The following is a 23,804-nucleotide window of genomic DNA, read 5'->3' as shown; positions in this document are numbered from 1 at the left end:
TTATATTTGTAATAAAATTTTAATTTTATTAATTTTTTAAAATTCAATTAATGATTAATATAATTGAATATATATTTGATTTTTAATAATTATTTTACATTGATCAATAAAATTAACATTAATATATAATTAATATTTGCTAATTTCTTTTAAATTAATATTAATGTTAACTTTGTTTAATGAATACACTTAATAATTACTAAAAATAAAATATATATTCAAGTATATTACTTATTAAGAAATTTCAAACAAAACTAATAAAATTCAATTTTTTATATGGAAATTATAATTTTTTTATTAATCTGAAAAAAACATAATATTTATTAGATTAAAAAAATTATCTTGAAAAGCAATATGTATTTAATTGGTTGAGAATGGAGGATAAGAATCTTCTTGTAAAAAAGTATATATATAACATGAAATTATATGTTGATATATTTTTTTATTAACAATTTATATAATAAAAAATAGACTTAAATATAAGTTTAGATTCCTCTATTTTGTTTAATTTTTAAGTTGGTCAACTTATCATTTTGCATATATTTTATTTTCTTTACTTTGATCCAATTTAGCTGAATAAAAATAGACAAATTATAATTTTTTAAAATAGGAGAATCAAATATATAAAAAATAAAAATTATGAATAATTTAAAAAATTGTTGAATATTCATGCTATGCTTGTGATACGTCCATCAAATTTGTCATCGACTAATATCTGAGGTGTCTTTTCTAATCCATGGATTTTTCATTAAAAAAGTATAAAATTAATAATAGTGGCCATCAAAATAAAATTAAAACTATTACTAAATAAGTGTCATTAAGTATTGAGTGGTGTGACATCCTCTGATTGGGAAAGATTTGCAAACACGGGATAGAATCCACGAATAGGATGATGGCAGAATGGATAACGTGGAAATAGGAGGCACAAAAGTAAATAAAGTATTAATCCCCGTTGGAAAGCAAAAGTCTTCTCACCTTATCCACACCTCAGCCTCAAGTCTTATGTCTAGTCACTGAAAATTGCTTGCACCTTCACTTCCACCCTTCAGTTAAACATTGTCTCGGCACGTGTCTTTCATTTCCACAAGCACACGTCAAAGTGTATGTTTTGACAGAAATGGTGGATAAGAAGCTGACTCAATCCAAGTGCACACTGACGTGGTACCAGACACATGACATAAAACTCATGGTCAGTAACCTTTTAACGTGGCACGCATAAACTGTTTAAGAAGTGAAATCACTCTGATTGCACTTTGACGAGGAGACCAAACAATGTTATTTGTGGTTGATTACATTCATTTCAGAATGAGAACAAAAAGAGTGTTGCCTCAAGTGGATAACAAGGCAAGGCAATGCAACTCAACCTTCCTGATACATTCTTGTTTCTTCTCGAAGATCACAATTTAGTCACCCACTTTATATGATTAGGATGTCTCTCATCAATTAATGGATATGGTTGAATCCTCTATTGAAGTAAAATCCACTTTCCATTACCTGATACAATGCCTTGTTGCCAAGACTAAGAAGAGTAAAATCCACATGCTGAAATCTTAGATTCACCACCACATAGAATACAAATGATTTTCCACAAGAATATTTCCTCGGCTGAGATTGATCAAACTAATTACACTGCTATTGATTAAGATACACCTACATCATCACTTCTTCCACGAATCAGTGCTTCAGCCTAACCATTATTGACCAGCCAATTATAAATAGAACAATAAAATACTGTCTTCCTTAGTTTAGAAACATTACAAGATGTAAGTACAACAAATAAAAATGTTTATAATATTATTATCATTCAATCACTATTACTTATAAATAAGTTTATCAGTTTTTACAGCAACTAATTTTAAGTCATGATAACCTTTATTTATTATTGATCGGCCGTATAAAAAAATTAATAGTAACATTTCATGATAATTATGCAAAATTGAAACTTCTTTCATCTAGCATTTTTTGTGTTTATCAATTACAGTCCATTTATATAATAAGGGAAGAGGTTATTACCTTTCTTCAAAGAAAGAATGGTATGAACTTGTACAAACTTGTAATTCCATAGATTATACAATGACTCCACGAATTACATGACATGGATGTGTAATAAAAGAATTAGCTAGAAACACAGTCCAGCCTAAAACAATTCAATGTCCAAATATAAAAAAATTAAACAAAAAAATGTTGATTACATTCTATCAACGTTTTCTTGCCATAAGATGAAATGCACATGTAGCATTAAACCTCTTCAGTCTCGTCAAACCTACCGACCGAGCATGATCACAAAACATTCGAGCATTTCAGGCATCTGCTTATGTCTAAAGACATTTGATCCATCTGTTTATCTAAATCCCGAGAAACAGGGCATCACTGACATACACAAGATAACAAATGATGGCATCATGGTAATTGGTGCTGAACTTCATTTTTTGGGTATGTAAGGCTTAACTGATTCTACAACAACCTGTTTTCGAAACGAAATATCAAATTAATATGATAATTTTTTATAAATGTAGACAAGTCAATCAAAGTGTTGTCAATGCTTCAAGAAAGTCACTCGTTTATCTTAGTATGATGGACCATATGCATCCTATTAGTGGCCCTACTAGCAGAAAAAGTCATTACCCAATCATGTATGTAACAGTAAGAAATAAGAAACAAAGAAATTCAACACCCAAAGTATAATTTCATGTTTTCTGCATTTTTTTTTTCATTTAGAGAATTTATCATCGTCGTTGGGAATAGCCTATAGATTTACTTGTAGTCTTACCCTGCCATCATAGGATAATGATGCAAAGATCCATGGTTCACGGGAGCTCCATGTGAGCCCTGTAACATGAATAAAAAAATTGTAAAGCAAAGTCTGTCTGCATGTGTTTGGAATGGTATTTTGTATGTATGCAAGAGCTGAATGTCAAAATTCACAAAAGAAACAGAAACTACAATTATATATGTTTATCGAATGTGGATCAAATTTGACATAACGTAATTCCAGACAACTACAAAGATCATGGATTAAAAATCTTGAATCTCTTACCATAAATGCTATCTTCATAATCACTGTATGAATTAAGCAACGGATCAACCCATCGGGCAGATGAATCTACTAGTCTGCTAAAACATAAGCACAGATGAATGAAAAAACAAGTATCAATAAAATAAAATGTAATATAGTAATATCACAAGATAACAATGACCTTTCAGTTGTTAGCTCGTCATGATTAGTTGAGGTAAGCCACAAATTGACAGTTGAATCCGTACCACTACTCTGTAACAACCACAATCCATGACAAATAACTAAATGTTCCCTCATGATAATTTAGTATGCAGACCACCTTTCACAAATAAATGGACACCAGCAAGAGATTTAGAAGTCATTAAAAAATGCATTTTTGTATGTGTTTCAACATGTGAGTGTGGGAAAAAGCTTCTCAAATCCAAGTTCACTTCTAAAGTAAGAAATTAAAGGAGTATCCACCCTAAAATGTTAGTTGGTTAAGCTCACCATCCACTTTAAAATAAATCAAGGGTTGATACATCCTTCACTTTAGAAACAAACTCACTTCAGAGGAGCAGCATCCTCTGTGTGTGTGTGTGTGTTTGAGAGAGAGAGAGAGAGAGAGAAAGAGAGAGAACCAAGATCATTCCATCATACTCTGGATTACACTTGACAGTCCACGTCCTGGCAACACAAGTAACACACAGGGGCCAATCAGATGTCTGAAAAAATAATATCAAATAATATATTTTAATTTTAGATGCAAGTTTTCAATGATTTTTTTTTGTGTGTGTTTTAAAAGTAAAGCAGTTGTTTTCCTCTCTGCTTTTTTTTTTCTTTTTTCTTTAATATTTTCACCACGAGGATGATAAAAAATTGGAACCTTGTAGGGTTCTTAGACTGGGAATATAGCTACAACATAAATCAGTTATGCGACTATACATGACAAGTACCAATGAGTATGTCCTGGAAGCTCTTGGATGGGAAGTTTGGGTTTTCTTAGATCCCAAATATGTATCCCAGACTCATGCTCAGCAGTAACCTGTACAAAACATAGAATTCAATTTTGCTAACAAGATCAATCATGCATTCCTACACTATTTCATAAGGCAGTTGCTTTTGTAAACTCAATGTGTAATACACGTGAAAAAAAGCATGTATGCAAGTCAAAGTATACTTGGAAAACAAAAGTAAAAATAGCTATCCAGGATGAGTTTATTTGTATTTGTAATAGAATGTCAAAAAGAAACACTGACAGTCTATAAATAAACCACACGAAAATTTCAAAAAATGTTAATGAACACATTATAATGAGTGAAGGTATAAATATGTATCATTATAGGAGGAACACAAAATTCAACTCTTACAAGTATGTGCTGCTTCTGAGGATGGTAATCAACACTGCATGCATGAGAACATTCCACTGAAATAGTCTTCCTGTGATCAAAACATAATCACATCAGTATACATGAAACTCCTAGGAGGGGTACCCATTCAGACAAAAAGCAAATTGGTTTTAGGGTAATGTAAATTCCTCTCCTAGCACCCCAAATCATGAACTTCAAATGAAACAAGCACTTTACTTAACCAAAAGGAAAAGTTAGAGTTGCAAATATATATTAACTTCCAAAATTAAACAATATTACACAATTTTCTGGACACCAAAATCATATTACTGTATAATTCAAGGTCCAAGTGAAACTAAACCACAAAAGAAATGCAACTACAAAATCACATTTCAACTCAATGGGATGGAATGTTATCATGTTATAGCTAAAAATTAAACCATATAAACTGAATTATATTATATAAACATTACATACTTCATTGTTCTGACATCCCATAATTGGAGATATGATTCACAAGTTGCAGCAACAGAACTCACATCATGAGGATCCCACGCCCCTCCAGATAATTTGTGCAGCATACCAGCTGAATCTTGTGATTGTACCTGGTGTTATGTTTGAATGTATTGGAAGGCCGTGGAGGAACTAGTTCAAAATCGCCGAAAAAAATCTAGGCATTTTACAAATAGTAGTGATCATAATCACACATGACTGGCTATTTAACTCTGAACTAGATCTTGAGTGCTAAATTTACGAACCACATACATACAATATCAATTTAACACCAACTTCCTAGAAATATTTTTGGGTTGACTTGTAATGAGAATTGAAGTAAATATAAATGTCAGTTTTTCCATCTCAATTAATCAACTGTAATAAGGGAACAAAATTAAATCCATTATGGGCAATATGATCCCCTTTTGAAACACTTTCTACCAAATTTAGGCCTCACAGATTGGTTTCAGGAAGTCTGTTGACCTATATCCTCACTAATCTTCAACCATTCATTTTCTATAATGCCTCTCATTCAAATAACATTATAAGATTCAGTAACAGAAATGAACTGATTAACCGTTGATGCATGACAAATGAAGGAATATAAATAGTTAAACATTTTTCGAATTACTTTCTAAGTTCAGATGCCCAGAAAAAAGAGAGCTACAAGAGAAACTATCCACTTAATTTTTACACAAGAGAAAATGATCTTTCATTGTTTAATTTGCCCCAATCATCATGAATTCTTCCACCAACCATTTAGAAGCTCATTTATCCGTTCATTAAAACAAATTATGGTACCTTGAACAGTGAAAGCATGTTATTTTGCACCAATGTGTTACCTGTATGTATAAATGATTTTTTTTTTAATGTGCTTGTGTCACAAAAAATATACAATAGCATGAACTTCATACCTGTGCAGTTTTCTTTGAAACATCTAAATTCCACAAGTACATATTTTCCTCATTGATGCTGATCAGTTTATCATGACGTCCAGATGGCCACCAAAGAATACTGTTTGGTGTGAATATTTAGTAAGGAATACAAATCAATGTATCAAATTCAAAGGTTTCAATAAACATGTAGTAAACATAAAGGTTATTAAAGATTACGAATAGGCTTAATTACATTTTCTATCCCAATATTGGGGCTCCAAATTTTTGCAGAAATCAAATTCCCCAAATTTCCTTATTGAAGGTTCAGCTTCCCTGTCAATCTAGGGCCGAATTACTTATAGAGAAGTTGGTGACATGGCCAACAATTTACACACATTATACATGACGTTTTACAGAGTAAAGCAACTTAATAAACCCACTGGCAGTATTATTAACCTATTTAAATATATCATTTCATTACAGTTAAATGTATCATTGTATATTTTATTTATATTGGGGATTTAATTAAGTCAAAGTTAACAGTGAGATCATTAATAAGTCAACACAATAAAGTGTTTTGCCACATGTAAATTATCAGTCACTAACTTCTATTATTAATCGAACAACATGATAATACTGGGATCTGATTTCTATAATTAAGCAAATAGAGAAATTGATTGCTTCGAAAATCATCAGAATCAATCAGCCAATCACACACATTGGTCATTATAGAGGAACCAACTTACAATTAAGCCTAAATAATAAGAGCAAATTTTGTAGGATATAGCCAAAAGTGCAGTCAGTACTGTAAACTAAAGAAATCACACCTTGCTTAATATCAGCATCTAACCACTTTCCCACACAAACAGTTTCACCGCACAAAGCACATCATAGAACCCAAACTATCAAAGCGCGAAAGATCACACTGAAACATCATTCCAGAGTCTAGAGTTAACGGGCCTACATACAGGAATTCAAACTCACCATTTAATCTTCCCAGAATCAGTGTCAAGGGATGTAATTTTCTCAAGCTGCGGGGAATTTAATTCGCCGTATAACTCAGGTATCTGCCATATCGCTGCCCCACACGTTTCACCTATAAGAACACAGGCAATCATAAATCTTCCAAACCAAGAGTATTAAACTGATGCACCATAAGCAAAAGCTACCTGTAGAGGTAGCAAAATATTTACAAAGTGAAAAAACTAAATCTCAAATAGGACAAACATGCAGAAATAGAAAGTTAAATTGATTACCATTAGAGTAAACGGTTGAAAAGATCCGTTGATCAAACGGACAAGAGACGAGGTCCCAGATCTCGTTGGGATGAGAAAACAATCCCTCGCAGAAGAGTTCGGTTCCACTGGACGAGAGCCGAATCAGATGTACCTACAAATGAACCATTCTATAATTGTCCACATGAATCAAACGCTAACGAGGGAAATTGAAGTGCCAGAAACGAAAGATGTGAAGATATACCTCGTTTTCTTCTTTGAGGCTGAGAGTTCCTGCAAGAAAACTAGTGTGATCTGTGTCTGCTTTTACATCTGATATGCATCTGGCCTATCATTACAAACAGAGTATGAGAAATGGAACAATTAGATCGATAGGGATAACTTGAGAGGGTTTTGTGGGTAGAACCTGATATTTGAGACCGTAACCAATGCCTGTTGATGCAGCTTGCATTGCGTTTTCTTGGACGCGGAATCTTTCTTCTACACCACTGCCACACCTCAATGTGGAGTTGCTCGCACACTGTCCAGGGAGACCAGAGTTAAACCCGGAGAATGGTAACACCGCGGTTGCTTCTTGCTGCTTTTCTTTTTCTTTTTCTTCTGAACCGTGTTTTGGGCCATTACTCGGGCTTTTGTACACGTGGCGGGTATGATGTGCTTTTAGGCGATGCCCATTTCTTCCTGCACCAATATAAACTATTTAGTATTATATTAAAAATCAATTAAACTATTTAATACTTAAGTTTAATTTAAAAATAGTATAACATTTATATAATATTTAATTTAATTTCAATTTTTTATTTAAAAAATTAAAATTTATAACAATGTATAAAAAGAAAATTTCATCTTTTGTGTGGTTACTTTTCAAAATACTAATTTTATTCTTTAAAATATAATTTTTTTTAAATTGACCGTTATTTTTACAAAATTTTTATAAAATTGTTTATCTTTATTTTTTTCTTTATTTATCAACGATTATTTTATTATCTTTTATAATTTATTTCATTTTATTTTTAATAAATATAATTTTATTTTATCTATTAACTTAATAATATTACAATATCATTATCTATTAATATGATATTATAAATATTTTAAAAAAACATACATATATAATAAAATCTGTGTTTATATTAATTAAATTTAATAAAAATAATGAATATAAGAATTAGATTAAATATAATACAAAATATCTATTATGACCTGATATAAGTTAATATGATTTGATAGATATAAACTTAACACGTAGACATTCTTTTTAATTAAAAAAATTTATAAAATATACAAATTGATGTAGTGATATATTGCATACAAAGTTTTCTATCTGTTAATTATTTAAATGTTAAAAAGTTTATAAAAAACACAAATTGATATAGTGATATATTACATACAAAGTTTACTATCAATTAATTATTTAAACAGTAAAAATAATTAAATTAAATAAATTAACGAAAATTAATATATTATCAAAAAATATATATTATAAATAAGTTGATAAAATCGAACAAAAAATAAATTAAATTAATATCTTAACCTAAATTTTAAGATCACCTAAGAACTCAAAGTTTATTAATCACTTATTATTACACAAAAATTTATTAAGAAAAATTAATTTAATTTGTGTCTTTTTTTTTGCGGTAAATGTTTAGGAGGAAATTATTCATCCGACTGACGGTTGTTATTTACGGTCCAGATTTTACAAATTTGTATTTTATCTATATTTATATATAAAAAATAATTTGTTTCTTTTCTATATGCTTTTTTTTTATTTTAAACTGAAATAACTATATCTTCATTTCTATTCTTTAAATCACCACTATTTTTTAATTACTTTTAATTAACTATTTACAACAACAACAACAAAAACACACGAATATAATTTCCACTGGTTTTGAATTATGTAATTTGTTTTTATTAGACAACTATTCTTGTTATTTTTCTTGAAATTATGTTCTGAAAATACTTTTTCACAATACATTTATTTTTTTAACATTATAAATTATACTAAAAGTTTAACATATTTAGAAAGTAGTTTCCCGAGGAAAAAAATTACTTAAGAAAATAAAGATAGAGTTCTTCCCCTTTAAAGATTATAAAGGATGATGAGCACATTAAAGTTGTATTTGTTCATATTTTATTTTTGGATGTTTTCTCAATCAATATCTCTCTGATTTAGCTTTAAACCGAGGTAAGTAAATACACCCACATCTAGATTTAACTATCATTTATTATTTTACGAAAATCTCATCCTTTCATCTAAATTGACGCTGTATATGTTTAATTAACTAGCACACTGTTAAAACTATATTGAAAAAAGTTGATTAATTATACTGTAGTATGATATACTTACGTGAAGAGTTACCACATATAATTTTGGATTTTGGTTTGTTTGACATTAGAAAAATTTTGTTATATTATTTATTACGCGTTACTTAAATTTGCTAAACTATAAAAGAAAATAAGAAATATTTAGGGAAGATACCTATGAGATACACGACGACTTCGAATAGAAACTCACATTGAAATAAACATAATAATTAAAACATTTAATATTCAGTTAATTATAACAAGATTAGAGACGCTCCTCCATAAAGAGATGTTAAATTGGGTTGAAATATGCGAGTCAATTCAGTCCATTATGGGTTGAGTTGAAATTTCTTTTTATAAATTTCAATACGGATTGATTTTTGATCTGGCTCGCCCGGATTGAATTCGTTGTGAGCTGGATTGACTCACTAACCCGCAAATAAAGGGTCACGCAAATGATTTTTATTAAGTTAAGTTTTGCATTTTGGTCAGGTTGGGTTGTTTTTTTAGCCAATAATTCGGTATTTTTTTTATTTTAGTTTGTATTTGAACTGTATTGAAGTTTATTTAGATTTTAATTATAATTATAATTTAGTTTTGACTGAAAAAAATTAAAAAAATTTATAATGTTTTAATTAAGTGAGTTTGTGAGCCAACCTATTTAATTCACTAACCCGTGGTGGGTCGGATCAGGTTCGGATTTTTTTGAGTTACTAACAAGTGAGTTGGATTCACTAAATGATTAACTCGTGATAAATTGAGCTGAACCGAGCGGAATTATCCGTTTTGACAACTCTAACTCCACGTTTCAATATTTTCTTTACAAAGTTAAATACGTTGCACATAAATGTTCTTTATTAGGAATAAATATATGTTAAAATCAGTCTCTTAAAATGGATTGTCTAACTTACATTCAGTTAGGATTATGTAGTTAAAGTTACATCTTATACATTTGTTGGTAAAGTTAGGCTAAATTTTCAAAAGACCATTTCGTTAGATTTGAAAGGTCAAACTCCAACTATTCTTAAGTTTCTAGATTTGAAAGATAACTTATTTGAATAACATAACACCACCAGACATATTAATATAAGTTAATATTAAAATATAAATCTAAAGAAATGTTTTTCAGACTTTATAAATTGTTCTAATAGAAGGTTTAAATCCGTGGCATCTCTCCTTCAAAATAAACGACTTAAATCAATCTTAATTTTTTATCATTAACCATCAAAATTACTTTAAATTTAACTATCTTAGAAAATTCGAAACCTAACAACTTTACAGTTTATTAAAATGCATTTTGTTACTTGTTTCTAAAAGAACCTATCATAAAAAAGTTCCTTAAATAATCTTTCAAGTCAAACCTTTACAAGTCGTATATTAGGCAAATGAATCAATTTCAAACTTTAAATTGGAAAATTAAGTCAAATTTTATGAAGTTAAATTCATCGTACCTATACTATATTCCTAATTACAAGTTACGTAACCTGTTAGGTCCATACTGAGACACTTATGTTAAGCATTTAATAAATATACAAAATTTAGTAATAACTCTTATTATATGTTTGAATTAATAATAGTAATGCGATAATTTAAAAATAATACATGAAAATATTTTACCATGATAATTATATGTTAGTGTCGTTGATTTAATATTAAATTAACATGTTTATTAAAAAAAATTAATGACAACGTTAATTTTTGTAGTTATCAAACAAGTCAATTTTAAAAACACCAAAAGTTTATTTAAAAAAATAACTATTAAGTAAAAAATAAATAGAGTTGGTACTCGGTAGTTGTTAACATCTAGACTGTTAGGTTGGAAACAAACAAACAACCATGTAGGTTGTTTTACCTTAAGCTTTATTCTTATTGCTCAATTTGTTCATTTAAACATGTTTGTTCTAATTTTACATTGCATGCAAAAATATTACATGTTTGTGACTATTGATTTATGATTCTATAATCGGTTTCTAGTTCCTTATGGAAAAAGTTTGATGAACACATTTCGAGTTTTTTACCTCTGTTTAACATCTATTCAAAAAATATTTATTTTATTCTTCTAAGTGATTTATTTTAAATTATTTTATATTTTAAAGAAAAATATTATTTTGTAGGTGTGGAATAGGGTTGAACAAAAAATTGGGTGTTTTTCTATTATTACCTTTCTCTTATAATGCCTCAGCTGAGAACAAGAGACATTGGGTTCACCTTGACTATTTGATAGCGTAAAATTTATGAATTGAAGTGGTAGATGATATTTTTTTTTCCTTTATTAAAAATTAAAATTTTATATTTTCACATAAAATGTATTTTTGAAATTTGTCTATTAAAAATAGTTTTATGAGACATTTTTTTTTATCAACAAGCAACGTCAGATTACGAAAATTAATTTATTAGAAAGTCATGAAAATAATGATTTAAATATGTTTTTAATGGAAGACATCAATATTTTTTCCTCAAAATTTAAAAATATACTTTTTATTTATTTAATTTTGTAAAATATTATTTTCAAGTCTTGGAGACTAAACAAATTAGTGAAATTGGTGATGTGAGAAAGTAATTTAGTAAACATTTGTCTCGTGCATTCAAATAAGTCGCATATTTTTTTAAGATCTTGTTGAAAGATTTAATAAATTGTAGTCTTCTATATTATGGATACTATTTCTTTTAGTCATCTAATAAAAAAATTGCATATGTTATCATTCAATTATTCCAAGCATTTTTTTTTATTCTTCAAATTAGATGGTATATTCTTTTTAGATATTTATTATTTGAATTCTCAGCAGCTTATTGAATAACCTTACAACTTCAATCGATTATCGATTTTATTAAGGATGACAACGGGAAGAAATGTACGCGAGTTTTCATCTCTAAATTAAAACACTTACTCATTTTTAGAAGTGTTCATAATGTGGGTTGGTTCAATTTTTTTTGTTAAAAATATCAAGGTAAAATATACAAAAAAATAACATTCAGTTTGAAAGGAAAAAGAAAAAAACTTTAACCCAAACCAATTGTTAGGATTTGGTTTGATTTGGTTTTGTCGTAGTTTTCAATTTTTAATTATAATTTTCTCTTTTTTACATCCTTCAATAAAATACAATAATAAAAGATGTTAGTAAAAAATTGGTGAATATATTAAATAATAAATTAATAAAATAATAATGTTTAATATTTAATATTATTATTTAAAATTTAAATTATATACTTTTTTATGTCATATATAGCAGGTTGCTCTATTTATGATGATAAAGCAAAAATGAGTACATTGGGTTGGTGGTGATTTGGTGAGGAAATCGCTTCATATGGCCACCTCATTTTGTAACAGTGATTGCATGCATAATTGCTCATTATGAACACTTGAGTGTTAACAAAAACTTTTCGGTTGTTAAGTTAACGTTTTATTGTTGGATATGAATTTCATCCATCAAAAATAATAATTACATGCTAAATATCTATTTTATCTTTAAATTTAAATACGAAATGACGGTGCCAAATTTCTTTTTGGTATTAGAATTAAAATGCGTCAAATAATCTAAATATCTCAAATATCAATATAAAATTAATTTTTAACACGAAAAAAAAAATTACACTGTTTAATTAAAATAACTATATTTAATTGATTTTAAAATCAAAGGAGTATCAAAATTTTATACATTTTACATCAAATTTTAAAAACTAAAAATATATTTAATTGTAATAACTACTTTTTTCACTGACTTCATATGGCTAAGTCAGGAATGATGTCTAGTTGTATTATGAAGTAATCTAAAGTTATGACTTAAATAAATTAGTTTAAGAACTTTTTTAGTTAGTGTCTTAAAGTTCTGAACTTAGCTTTTGTAACCTTTTCAACTTCAGTACAATCTTAATATTTCTCCTTCCAGTATCTAAACGCAGTCATGAGAACTATACCTAATTCAACAAAGTTAAATAGACGGGTTCAGTTGAGATTACGAGATTTAATTAAGTACTAATTTCGAGTTTTGTTAAATGATAAATTTAATAATCACATATATTCGATGAGGCAGCGTATGAAATGAAGGGGAGAAGAAGAACCATTTTTTATTTACTTTAAGATAATATTTTTTTTATTAAAAATAGTTGTCAACTGAGCATAAAATATTCTTTTCGAACCACATATCCAAACTTACTCACCTTACTGTGTAAAAAATAAAGTAAAAATAACATTTTATAAATAGAAAATACTTGGTGTAGTATTTATTCAGTATAACAAGACAAATATTTAATATGATTAAAACATGAACTTATAAAACAGTTTTGACCTTTTAAAGAATTTAAAATTAACATTGAGTGAATCTAGAGAAAAGAAAATGTACATAGATATAACGGTAGAGATCTAGATTTAAAGGTTATATAAATTAAATATGGATGTTTTGATCAAACGCAATCTCCACAACTATAATATTTGTTTGCGCATAATTACTGACATTGTAACGGTTAAAATGATCAAAATCTAATATTTTTCTTTCATCAATTTAAAAAGAAAATAAATTAATTTAGAATATTTCAGTAATAGATAGAATTCGAATATACGAGGATCAAATATAAAGAAGTATGTAGTAAAAAAAAAGATTTCAGCCCCACCTTCAACGTTCAAATTAATTGACACGGATATATAAACATTCTGAAATAAATGTGATGATATCTTAAAATGAAATACAAGCATCAGTAAATTATTTAAAATATATTTATGTTGTATGTACACAATTTTTTTTATTACACTTAAATTCAAATAAAAACATAATCTGAAAATAATTCTCAAAGGTAATATATATATATATATATATATATATATATATATATATATATATATATATATATATATGTATTAAATCTTAATACAAGTAATAAAGACAAAAATTATTAAACTAAAATAATATTCAATAAATAAAACAACAAAATCAATGGATAAAATGCATAATTATTTATTTTATTATTAGATATTAAGTTAAAAAAATTAACCGTATCCAAGTTTTAACAGGTCTATAGATTTCTACAAACAATGAAATCTTATTCCGGAAGATATGGATATGATTTAGTTGAGTTTGGCAACTATATAATATCTTCCAAAATCTTACCCAATTTAAATCTACAAATTCACCATTTTGATCCGACCCAACCATCTTTCTTGAAAAAATATACAACAGAAAGAAAATGTTTGTTAAATAAGGAAGGTGAAGAATAATCGAAAGAAAGTGGCTAATATTTTTGATTCAAACACGGCGTTACAATTAGGTGTAGTGTGTTAATGGAAAATTTGTGTGTACACTTTTCAAAATTCTCATTCTTCATGCTACTCTCACACTTCTCTCTAGTCATACCAAATAGCCTCATGGTACCCGCCACCTTCTTCTTATGCAACGCAACACCATTTCTCACCCAAGCATGCTCCTTCCATTTCATCACGCATCGCTTCATATGAATCTTATTGCTCTCTGCGTTAGTTGCGTTTCACGTGACGTGATCAACCACACCCTCTTCTGAGACGGTGAAGAAAAAAAAGCAGAGAAATCGAGGGACAGAAAAGAGATGTTAAAGAGCCCCAGAAAGTTTGTTAATCCCGTTACTAAATGGGTTTGTGAGATTAATTGGCGTTTAACCGGGTTGATCATCCCTTTCGTTTTATTTCTTATCTTTTTCTCTCTCCATTATTCGTCCACTTCGAACGGTTTTAACGCCTTTTATCCCGTTAAGTTTTTTCTCCGACTCCCTTTTTCCGGCGAGAGTGAGCATGTTTTGAATAAGGAGGAGTTACTGCGGTCGAAAATTGCGGTGTGTTTGGTCGGTGGCGCTAGGAGGTTCGAACTCACGGGACCCTCCATAATTGAAAATATACTCAAACAGTACCCGAATTCGGATCTTTTTCTCCACAGTCCGTTGGATTCGGATACGTTCAAGTTCTCGCTCTTGAAGTCTGCGCCAAATGTTGCCGCCGTTCGACTCTTCCACCCTCAGCCGTTGCCGGAGAACGAGTCTTATGTTCGAGTCCTCACCGCGCACAACTCGCCCAACGGCATCCAGGTATTTTTCGCCGCTGTTTTTTCTCTACTTTCTTTATTAGTCATTGCCCCTTTTTCCCTTTTTCTGGATTCCTGAAAATACCACTTCGAATCAGTTGTTAAACATATATTTTTCTTGTTCCTGTTTCTTAGTTTTCTTTTGAAATAACAAATAATCAATATGGATGGATCGTCGTCTCAAGAACAGTTACTAAGAAATTTAAATTAATAAACGAAATATTTACAGTAAATTAATTTTATCACCTATTTTAAAAAAATGAGGATTTTAGGAATATTGTTTGATGGAAGAATTTGAGCGAGTTGCTCGGTCACCCTTGTTGCACCTTTTTGCAGATATTGTTGTCATATCAGTATCGAATTCTTTTCCTTTCCTTTTCTCCTCCCCTTACCCAAGTCCATTTTGGATGCTATCGTAAAAATAAAGAAAAGTAAAATTCATGACAAATCTTGACTTCTACTTTTCATCTTCCAAAACAATTCCATGAAATCCAGATGAAGTTTGGTGAGAGGAAAAACCCGTCATTTATGAGTGGGGCACAATATTTTAACCGTGTTTAGTAGGAGTAGGTTATTATTGCTTGCAGGCACGTAATCACGTTAGGTTTGAGTATTTATGTATACTTAAAAAAGGGTTGTTACGATATTTGGCTGTATATTTTTATATTTATGTCAAAATGTTAATTTTAGGTTTTTTTATATGCACATTATTATACTATATTATATTATACTTGTATTATTATTAGTCGTATAAAATATGTCCATTCTAAATGTGAAATAATTTAAAAGAAAATACTTAAAAACGTTAACATCATTTAAATTTCTAAAATTCTTAAGATAAGTATACACAAAAAAAATTAAAAAAAATGTACCTTATGTCACATGCAATATTCATTTTGAGATAGAATCAAATCAAATAAAGAAAGCCTCAGCCTTCCCTTTTTATGCACTAGCTACCAGTCAACCACTTTCTACTTGCCTGCAATTCTTGCCCGCAACCAACCATCTTTGTTTATGCCTAAATTAATTCCTAGACTGTTCAATTTTTGCTAAGTATGTTGTAGGTTAAATTTTTTGACATTAATATTCAATTACTTATTTGGGATTTGGATGAAAAGATAGAAACTTTGGAGAGTTGTTGGGAAGTATTTTTCAAGATTGATAGGGTGAAAAGGGTAGTGCGAGGGGAAGTTCCTCTCTGGCCCTACGCGTCTAAATGATCCATGAACTTTTAGAAAAGCTAAACCAACCAAAAAAGTTGCTTAGAGTTGAAGTGTGACGCTAACGTAGAAACCAAATACTAATTATGATTGAATTTAATTAGTTTACGTTTTGCAGGGGCTTCTTCAGTACTTCAACCTCGTGGAGGGGTGCTTAACAATGATAAGATCACACCAACAGAAGAACAACTTCACGTACCAATGGGTAGTTCGAACACGTGTAGATGGGTACTGGAACGCACCGTTGGGCCCACAAAACTTCGTTCCGGGAAAGTACCTGGTCCCACCGGGCTCCTCGTACGGTGGACTTAACGACCGTTTAGGAATCGGCGACCTTGCAACCTCCACGGTTGCACTGTCGCGTCTCTCGTTGATTCCGCACCTCGATTCCGCGGGCTTCAACAACCTCAACTCGGAGGCAGCCTTCAAGGCCCAACTCACCACGCAGAATGTGACCCACGTGGCCAAACGACTCCCTTTCTGCGTCGTTTCTGATCGCCGCTACGATTTCCCGCCGGGACAGTTTGGCGTGCCGGTGGCGGCGTTGTCGAGCCCCGGGCCGCTCAGCGGCGCTAAGTGCAGGCCGTGCACGGCGGTGTGCCAGGGTCTGTGCGTGGAGACCGTGATGGAGACGGTGGAGAAGGTGTGGAGTTGGACGGAGTGGGAGAACGGCGTGCTTGAGCTCTGCGACGCTCACGAAGGATGGGAAAGTGGTTGGGAGAAGATTTTCGATCGGGTCGCCGGGAAGAAACGTGCCCGTGCTAGAAAGCGAATCCAGTCTATGAAAATGGGAGAGTGCGTTAAGGATTTTCAGAAGCTGAGAAAACGCACTGCGGATTGGAGTGCGCCTGCGGAGGATGAGATTTGTACATTGGGTTTGAGTCCACACTGAACTTGCACCCTTTTTCTTTTTTTTTTTCTTTTGTAGAAATAGGAAAAATATATTAAATTGAAAAATACATAAGCACAATCCTTAAATTGAAAAATATATATTAAAAATTGTTTTATGTTTACACATCAGTTTTGTAAAATTTATTTGAGCTCTTCCTCATCATCAAAACAAAATTTGGAAATATCGTGAAAAACTTTTGTTAGATAAAAATAGAGCAATTTTGAGATATTTAACGTAAAATAAATATTACGCATTTGTAAATTATTTGTAAATAATTATTAAAATTTATTCTATGATGGATAAAAAAATAAAGTGTTTATCATTGATATTATAATAAATTTTTAATTTTTTAATCATTATTTTAAAAGTTATATTAGAAGTATTTTTTTATTGCTTAAGTGTAAAAAATATATTAGTGAGATCCATATTCATTAAATCTCTTATAATGTTTATGTTCGTCTATAAAAATATTTAGATTTTAAAGGTATTTCGACACTACGTACTGCTGAGTGATTAAAATTGAGACTTAATCTTGAGCTATATTTAAAAAATATGATCTTAGTTTAGACCATAATTGAGAAATAATCAGCATTTATTTCCACTAAAAAATTATACTACCAATTTTAGTTTAGGTTAAATTAATGCAAACCAACCAGTGAAAAAAATAATAATAAAAATAGATTTGATTTAACCCTAACTTATCAGCCATCTAGTCCTAAATAAAGAAGTAACAAAAAATGGACGATCTTTTGTCGAAAACACATCGTGTGAAGGGTATGGAATCGGTGGATGAAGTGAAGTTTACCTTAGATAAACTTAGCTTATTTTTCCCATTTATGACACGAAATATTGATTATTCACTCTATACAAGTATTTTTCGTGCTTGGTTAGCTTTCCAGGAATTCTAGATTCTTTAATCTCAAAATCAATTTAAAAATTTACAAGAGGAAATGAAAACTTGAGAACCTAATTTTAGAGATAGTGTAGTCATTAAAAAATAAAATTTAATAATTAAAAAATGAAAAGAACATAAAAGACAAAATAGTGAATGTATCATGTATGTTAGGATCAAAATCATGACCCAATTGAATTAGTGTTTGTGTCATGCAGATACACAGTGCAACTAAAAGCATTGTGTTTTGTCACCCTCTATGCCACCACCTTTCAATAGTTTTTCTTTGTGGTACATAGTTACAGAGACATGCACACACTCTTTTTTAACAGTCTAACAGGAACGTACACAGGGCCATGACAACCATCTTACACACACCAAAAAGAGAGACACAACCCTACACCCTCTTCTGGGGAACCTCTTGTCTTGGGCTTCTTCTTCACGTGATTCCACCACCATTATCAATCACTGCGTGCATGTCCCACTTCTTAATTTTCCTCAAAGTCATAACTTTATGCATAGTTTCCATGATGAGATAACCATCTATATGTATGTATGTATATTGTATTCAAATTCAATCCTTAAATCATTGCACTCTATATCATATATTACACCCACCATCTTAGTTTTGGAGCTTCACACAAACCTCCACGTTTCCATTCGAAGCCATTGGATTTTTTGAATCATGTTGTTCCAAAATTTTGAAATTTTAAGTGAGTTTCAGTAAATAAGTAAAAAATAGGAAGTTGAATCTCCTATAGAATCTCTCCTTAAAAAGTACGTAACATAATAATTACAAAACCTGACACTCTTTCTGAGCACATCCAATAACCATGTAACAAAAAAAAAATGTTGTATGAAGTAGAATCAGTCTCACTTTTTGATACCCATAATTTAGATGTTAAGATAAGTGACTTCACAGTCGTAAAAAATAAAATGTTAAAAACATATATATTTATGTTAGCAACCAAATAATTATTTTATAACATTCTTACATTAGAATAAAAATTATAAAAAAAAATCTTTAAAGATAAAAATAAGGTAAATTAACCTATGGAGATGAACTAATTAATTACTCTTCCCTCTTACAATAAGGCCAAGGCTCATAGGCATACTGAACTTTGAATATGATTTTTATTTAGAATAAAAAGTGGAATTGCATGCTGAACGAGAAGTCATATTTTATTGTATTAAACTAGGACTCTCTGAATGAAGAATTAAGAATTCAGCGACGAAGAATTAAGAGTTCAGCCTAATGCACTTTCGGAACAGGAGATAGGAGGTGTAAGAGTTCAGCGTAACGCACTTTCGGAGCAGGAGATAGGAGGTGTAAGAAAAAGAGCTTTTGTATATATATAAATTAAATTTGTAATCATATTGTAATAATTAGTTTAATTAGTTTATAAGTAAATAAGAAGTAAAGTTGTAATCATATTTCTATGAAGATATAGAGTAGTTTCTTCAGAAACTAAGTTTATGAGAATATAAATTGTAAATAATGATGCTAAACCTCTGTGTGCAGAAGCTGTTATTATAACATATGCAATTGAAAAATAACCATTAGTTGTTATCATATCATTAGTATTTGTTGAAAGTGAAGTAATCGTGTTTTGTTTCAATAGAAGTGATAAAGTTGAAACGGTGATTTCTGACATGCACTGCACTGGTTCTCTTTTGTTTACTAATCGAAGGTTGAAAAAAGCTTAAAAGAAAACAAAGATAAAAGGTTGTATTGTAACTAACCGTATATTAGAAACACGAGGAAACTAAAATAGTAAAGATGAAACAACAGCCTTATTATTACATATATATGGTGTTACTGGATATAAGATTGGCCGGTGATATCTAAATCTCTGTCCCCAGATGAAGGGGGAGGATTGTGTTGGGGCTTGATAGCGTCCTTATCAACGGGGCCATCAGCACTCTGACTGTCACTAGCCGGTGGCTTTGTAGGTTTCTCCGGTTGCCCTTTCTCGGTACCGTACATTCCACCACCGTAGGCACCGTGCGTTACAGGATCCATTCTTGAGATTTGGGGTCCCTCCCCCAGTTTTTTCTCTTCCTTCTCTCTCTGCATTGATCACGCTTTCACCGACGATTCACTCTTCCCTTTCATCTCTTCTCCTTATATGTAGAACCACACATTTCTAGATCTTCATTTCGCCTTCTCTCTGTGTTTGACAACTGTCTTTTTATTATATCCACGTGGCAGCATGTTTCCATGCCACGTATCCCATCTTCTCTTTCAATACTTTACCTAATCCATATCCACTTCCTTTTCTCATTTTTTTATGGATAATAACTTAAAATCTAATCATACAATATTTTATAATTGCAGAAAATTTCGATGAGTTTTTCTTTTTTGAATATTAAACCTGAAAAATATAAAAACAATAAACACAACAAAAGTCTTGAAAGTTATTTAACAATTTCTAATAACAAAATGTACGCTGTTAAAAATCGTAAATCTATTTGTTATTTATTAATTTAATGAAAATTTATTATTTGTGTCATTAAAATTACGAGAGAGACTACAAATGCACTTCTTTCACCCTCTAAAGAACGTTGTTTTTTAATATTTTGTTGGGGGTGTTGTTCTTATCTTGTTGTCTTTTCTAGATTTTTCTTGGGTTGGGTCATATCTTTTATTCTTCTTTTTATTTGCCAGCCCATAAAATTGAACAGTGAACATGCTTTATGGGGCACAGATTGTCTGGGCTTAATTTCTTTTGTTTGGGCTTTGATATCTTGCATGTGTTCTTGTATATACTCTTAAAAGATTTTTATTTTTATTCAACTATTATTTTAAAAATTAATTTAATATAAAATTAATTACCTTTTTATTATTTATAATTTTATTATTTATCTAAATTCAAACTTTATATATATATATATATAAACTTTTAATATTTGTTTATATTGTTTCTTTTAGAGTGTTATTATAGCCATCTTCATATATCAACATTTTTTTTTCTTCCGATGGACGGAAAAACAACATATCTTAAACGTGTTGTGTTAAAAATGCTAGTTTATTTATATTGTCACTTAATTATTTTATTATTTTTAATTTATATATTTTTTTCGTATTCATCTCTTCTTCATTTATAGACTTTCTTGTTTTTGTCTCTACAGCGATTTTCATTTACTTAGATTGTTCAAAACTTGATTATGATTCAAAGATAAAATCAAAATTTTGCTTATAAATCAAAGAACAAGTATCTTTCAAGTTTTCTCCACCTTATATTAATCCATGTATCTCACTCAAATAACATTTTATCGATGGATTGTTAACTGTTAATTGCATTTTCCCAATAACTCTGTGACATTAATTTACTTTTCTTTGTTATCTTGCACATGAAAATAATCAATGAAGGTAGACAAGTTAACTCAATTAAAAAATAAGTAAAAAACACAAAATGAAATAAAAAATTGTTTTAATATCAAACCAATTTAATATTTTTTTCCACCCCACCTACAAAAACCAAACTTACTCAATAATAGATTCGTTCATTTTTTCTAATTGATATTGCACTACACTAATGTTAGTGATGATAAATTAATCAACAAGTAGGAAGAAATGCATCATCCATAGCCACACAAGTTATTGTTTTTATTTAATACTTTTGAAATTTTAAAACTTCTCGTGTCTCTTTAATTATGTCCACACACATTCTCTTCTATCCATTTTTTTTCCTTTTGAAACTCTTCAGGCTTCATGCATTAGATGAGACACTATGTTGAGCCGATCATGAAATTTTTTATTAACTTTATTATTTAGAATATGTCATACACTACTAGAAAATTGTCAATTAGCTATCTGCAATTTTTTTTTATAGAAATTTCATGCAAAATTTATTATGGATTTATTGTTATATGATTTTTTTCTTGTGAATTTAAATTTTTAAAAAATTTCACATAAAACTTTTATATTTGTTACAAATTTTTCCTGCAAATTTAAATCAGTAAGAAAATACTAAATTTTTTTACAGATTTTTGCTTGACAATTTTTTGCAGGAATTTCATACAAAATTTACTGAAAAATTATTTGTTTTTTATTTAAATTTGCACGTTAAATAAAAAGCAAGAAAAGACGCAGGTTATTTAAAGTTCTTCATGCACATTTTGTTGGAAAAAGAAATTGGCAAATAAGTTTTACAATATTTGAATAAAATTTGGCAAGAAATTTACAATCTCTTTATACGTGGTTTTTTATTCATATTTTTCCCTAGAAAAAGTGTTATAAGCATTTTATTATTATTATTATTATTATTATTATTTAACTCATTTACTTTATGTATTTAAACATGAAAAATATTTTTAAAATATTCTTAATCTTAAAATTTACTTAACCAAATTTATATAACCTTCATTTATATTTTTAATGTTTTTATTAATAATTATCATAGACTATAAATATCATTCATTACGAGAAAAATAATTATTACTTAAAATATTTTCTGCAAAAATTTATTCATAAAAAATACATTTATTTTAATGGTTAAATTAATTATTTTCATATAATTATTAGTAAAAGTTTATTTTTAAAATATGAAAAGAAATTAAAAAAATTTTGGTGCTCATTCAAATTCAATCTTACTCTCACTCCTTTCTCTGAAACTACTCCTTTCATTCTTCTCTTTACAAAGTACTTTCATTCTTCTTTGTACTGTCACTTTTTACATTATACAATCAAAAATTAACGGTTCTCTCATTTTATTCTTCATCTCACTTCTAATTTGCAGTTGTTCAACATCCCTATTAATATCTGCATCTGAACCTAGACTCTCTCATCTCTCTCAGTAGTGCGTAAAGAATGAGTAGAAGAATCTGAAGCGGGAGCTGCTGTGGGCGCAAGAGGAGGTGAAGCATATCCATTCGGTGTCGTCAGTGATTGGCAAGTTCATGGAGATGGTGGATCAGAACAATAGCATCATCGGATCCGCCATCGAATCATCAACACCATCAACCTCGAGCTAGTCAAACCTTCTACCTCTGTTGCACTCCACTGCCACTCTAATGCGCTCGTCGACGTCGTCCCGCCGTCGGAGGCTGATTTCAGTTTTTCGCTCCTCAGCCAGTTCGAGAAGCTTGACGTCACTTATAATGTCAGTTTCTTTGCGTTTTATCGTTCTCACTTGTCGAGTTTAGGTGAATGATAATACCTAGGGTTTTTGGCTAGTGCTGAATTAGATTCTTTCGCTTTTGATTTTCCCTTGCAGTTTGGTTAGGGTTTGTTGAGGCTACATCATTACTTTTTGGATCAGAAGTATACAATAGGGCTTCATCTTTCCCAACCATGTATTTTGTGTTAAGGGAGCACGACTAATAATTTTCATGTTTATGCAGATTTAGTTTGTTTAAGGTGCTAGTAACGGTGTGTCCTAAAGGACTTTTTGCTTTAGAGCCTTACATGTGATGAGAGGTGCTTTTCTTGTCAATTTTAATTGAATTGTTGGTGGTATGGACAACAAAAATGTAGGTTTGTGGGAGATATAATTTGAGG

The 23,804-nt window shown here is 29.9% G+C and overlaps 2 protein-coding genes across 3 annotated transcripts; one reads left to right on the top strand and one right to left on the bottom strand.

The window, feature by feature from the left end:
• Positions 1-1,967: 1,967 nt before the first annotated feature.
• On the bottom strand, positions 1,968-7,545 carry LOC114164100 (WD repeat-containing protein DWA2). Of its 2 annotated transcripts, none has more exons than XM_028048615.1 (13): positions 7,356-7,545; positions 7,194-7,277; positions 6,971-7,103; positions 6,699-6,810; positions 5,754-5,853; positions 4,884-5,014; positions 4,366-4,435; positions 3,952-4,040; positions 3,637-3,682; positions 3,198-3,268; positions 3,038-3,111; positions 2,771-2,829; positions 1,968-2,464 (listed from the first exon to the last, which is right to left on the bottom strand). In XM_028048615.1, the coding sequence occupies exons 1-13, from the start codon at positions 7,398-7,400 to the stop codon at positions 2,423-2,425; spliced, it is 1,056 nt and encodes a 351-aa protein (XP_027904416.1). In that variant the 5' UTR covers positions 7,401-7,545; the 3' UTR covers positions 1,968-2,422. The 2 variants fall into 2 exon arrangements, with proteins under 2 accessions (XP_027904416.1, XP_027904417.1); XM_028048616.1 differs by having other exon boundaries at positions 4,822-4,949; positions 7,356-7,544.
• A 6,864-nt stretch (positions 7,546-14,409) lies between these two features.
• LOC114162464 lies at positions 14,410-17,480 on the top strand. The gene is made up of 2 exons (XM_028046369.1): positions 14,410-15,301; positions 16,636-17,480. Exons 1-2 carry the CDS (start codon positions 14,810-14,812, stop codon positions 17,407-17,409), a joined length of 1,266 nt encoding a protein of 421 aa, XP_027902170.1. The 5' UTR covers positions 14,410-14,809; the 3' UTR covers positions 17,410-17,480.
• Positions 17,481-23,804: the final 6,324 nt, after the last annotated feature.

Source organism: Vigna unguiculata, chromosome 9 (genome assembly GCF_004118075.2).
Source record: "Vigna unguiculata cultivar IT97K-499-35 chromosome 9, ASM411807v1, whole genome shotgun sequence".
Classification (NCBI taxonomy): domain Eukaryota; kingdom Viridiplantae; phylum Streptophyta; class Magnoliopsida; order Fabales; family Fabaceae; genus Vigna; species Vigna unguiculata.
The sequence above is the reverse complement of the archived record's forward strand: the minus strand, read 5'-3'. Positions and strand labels throughout refer to the sequence as shown.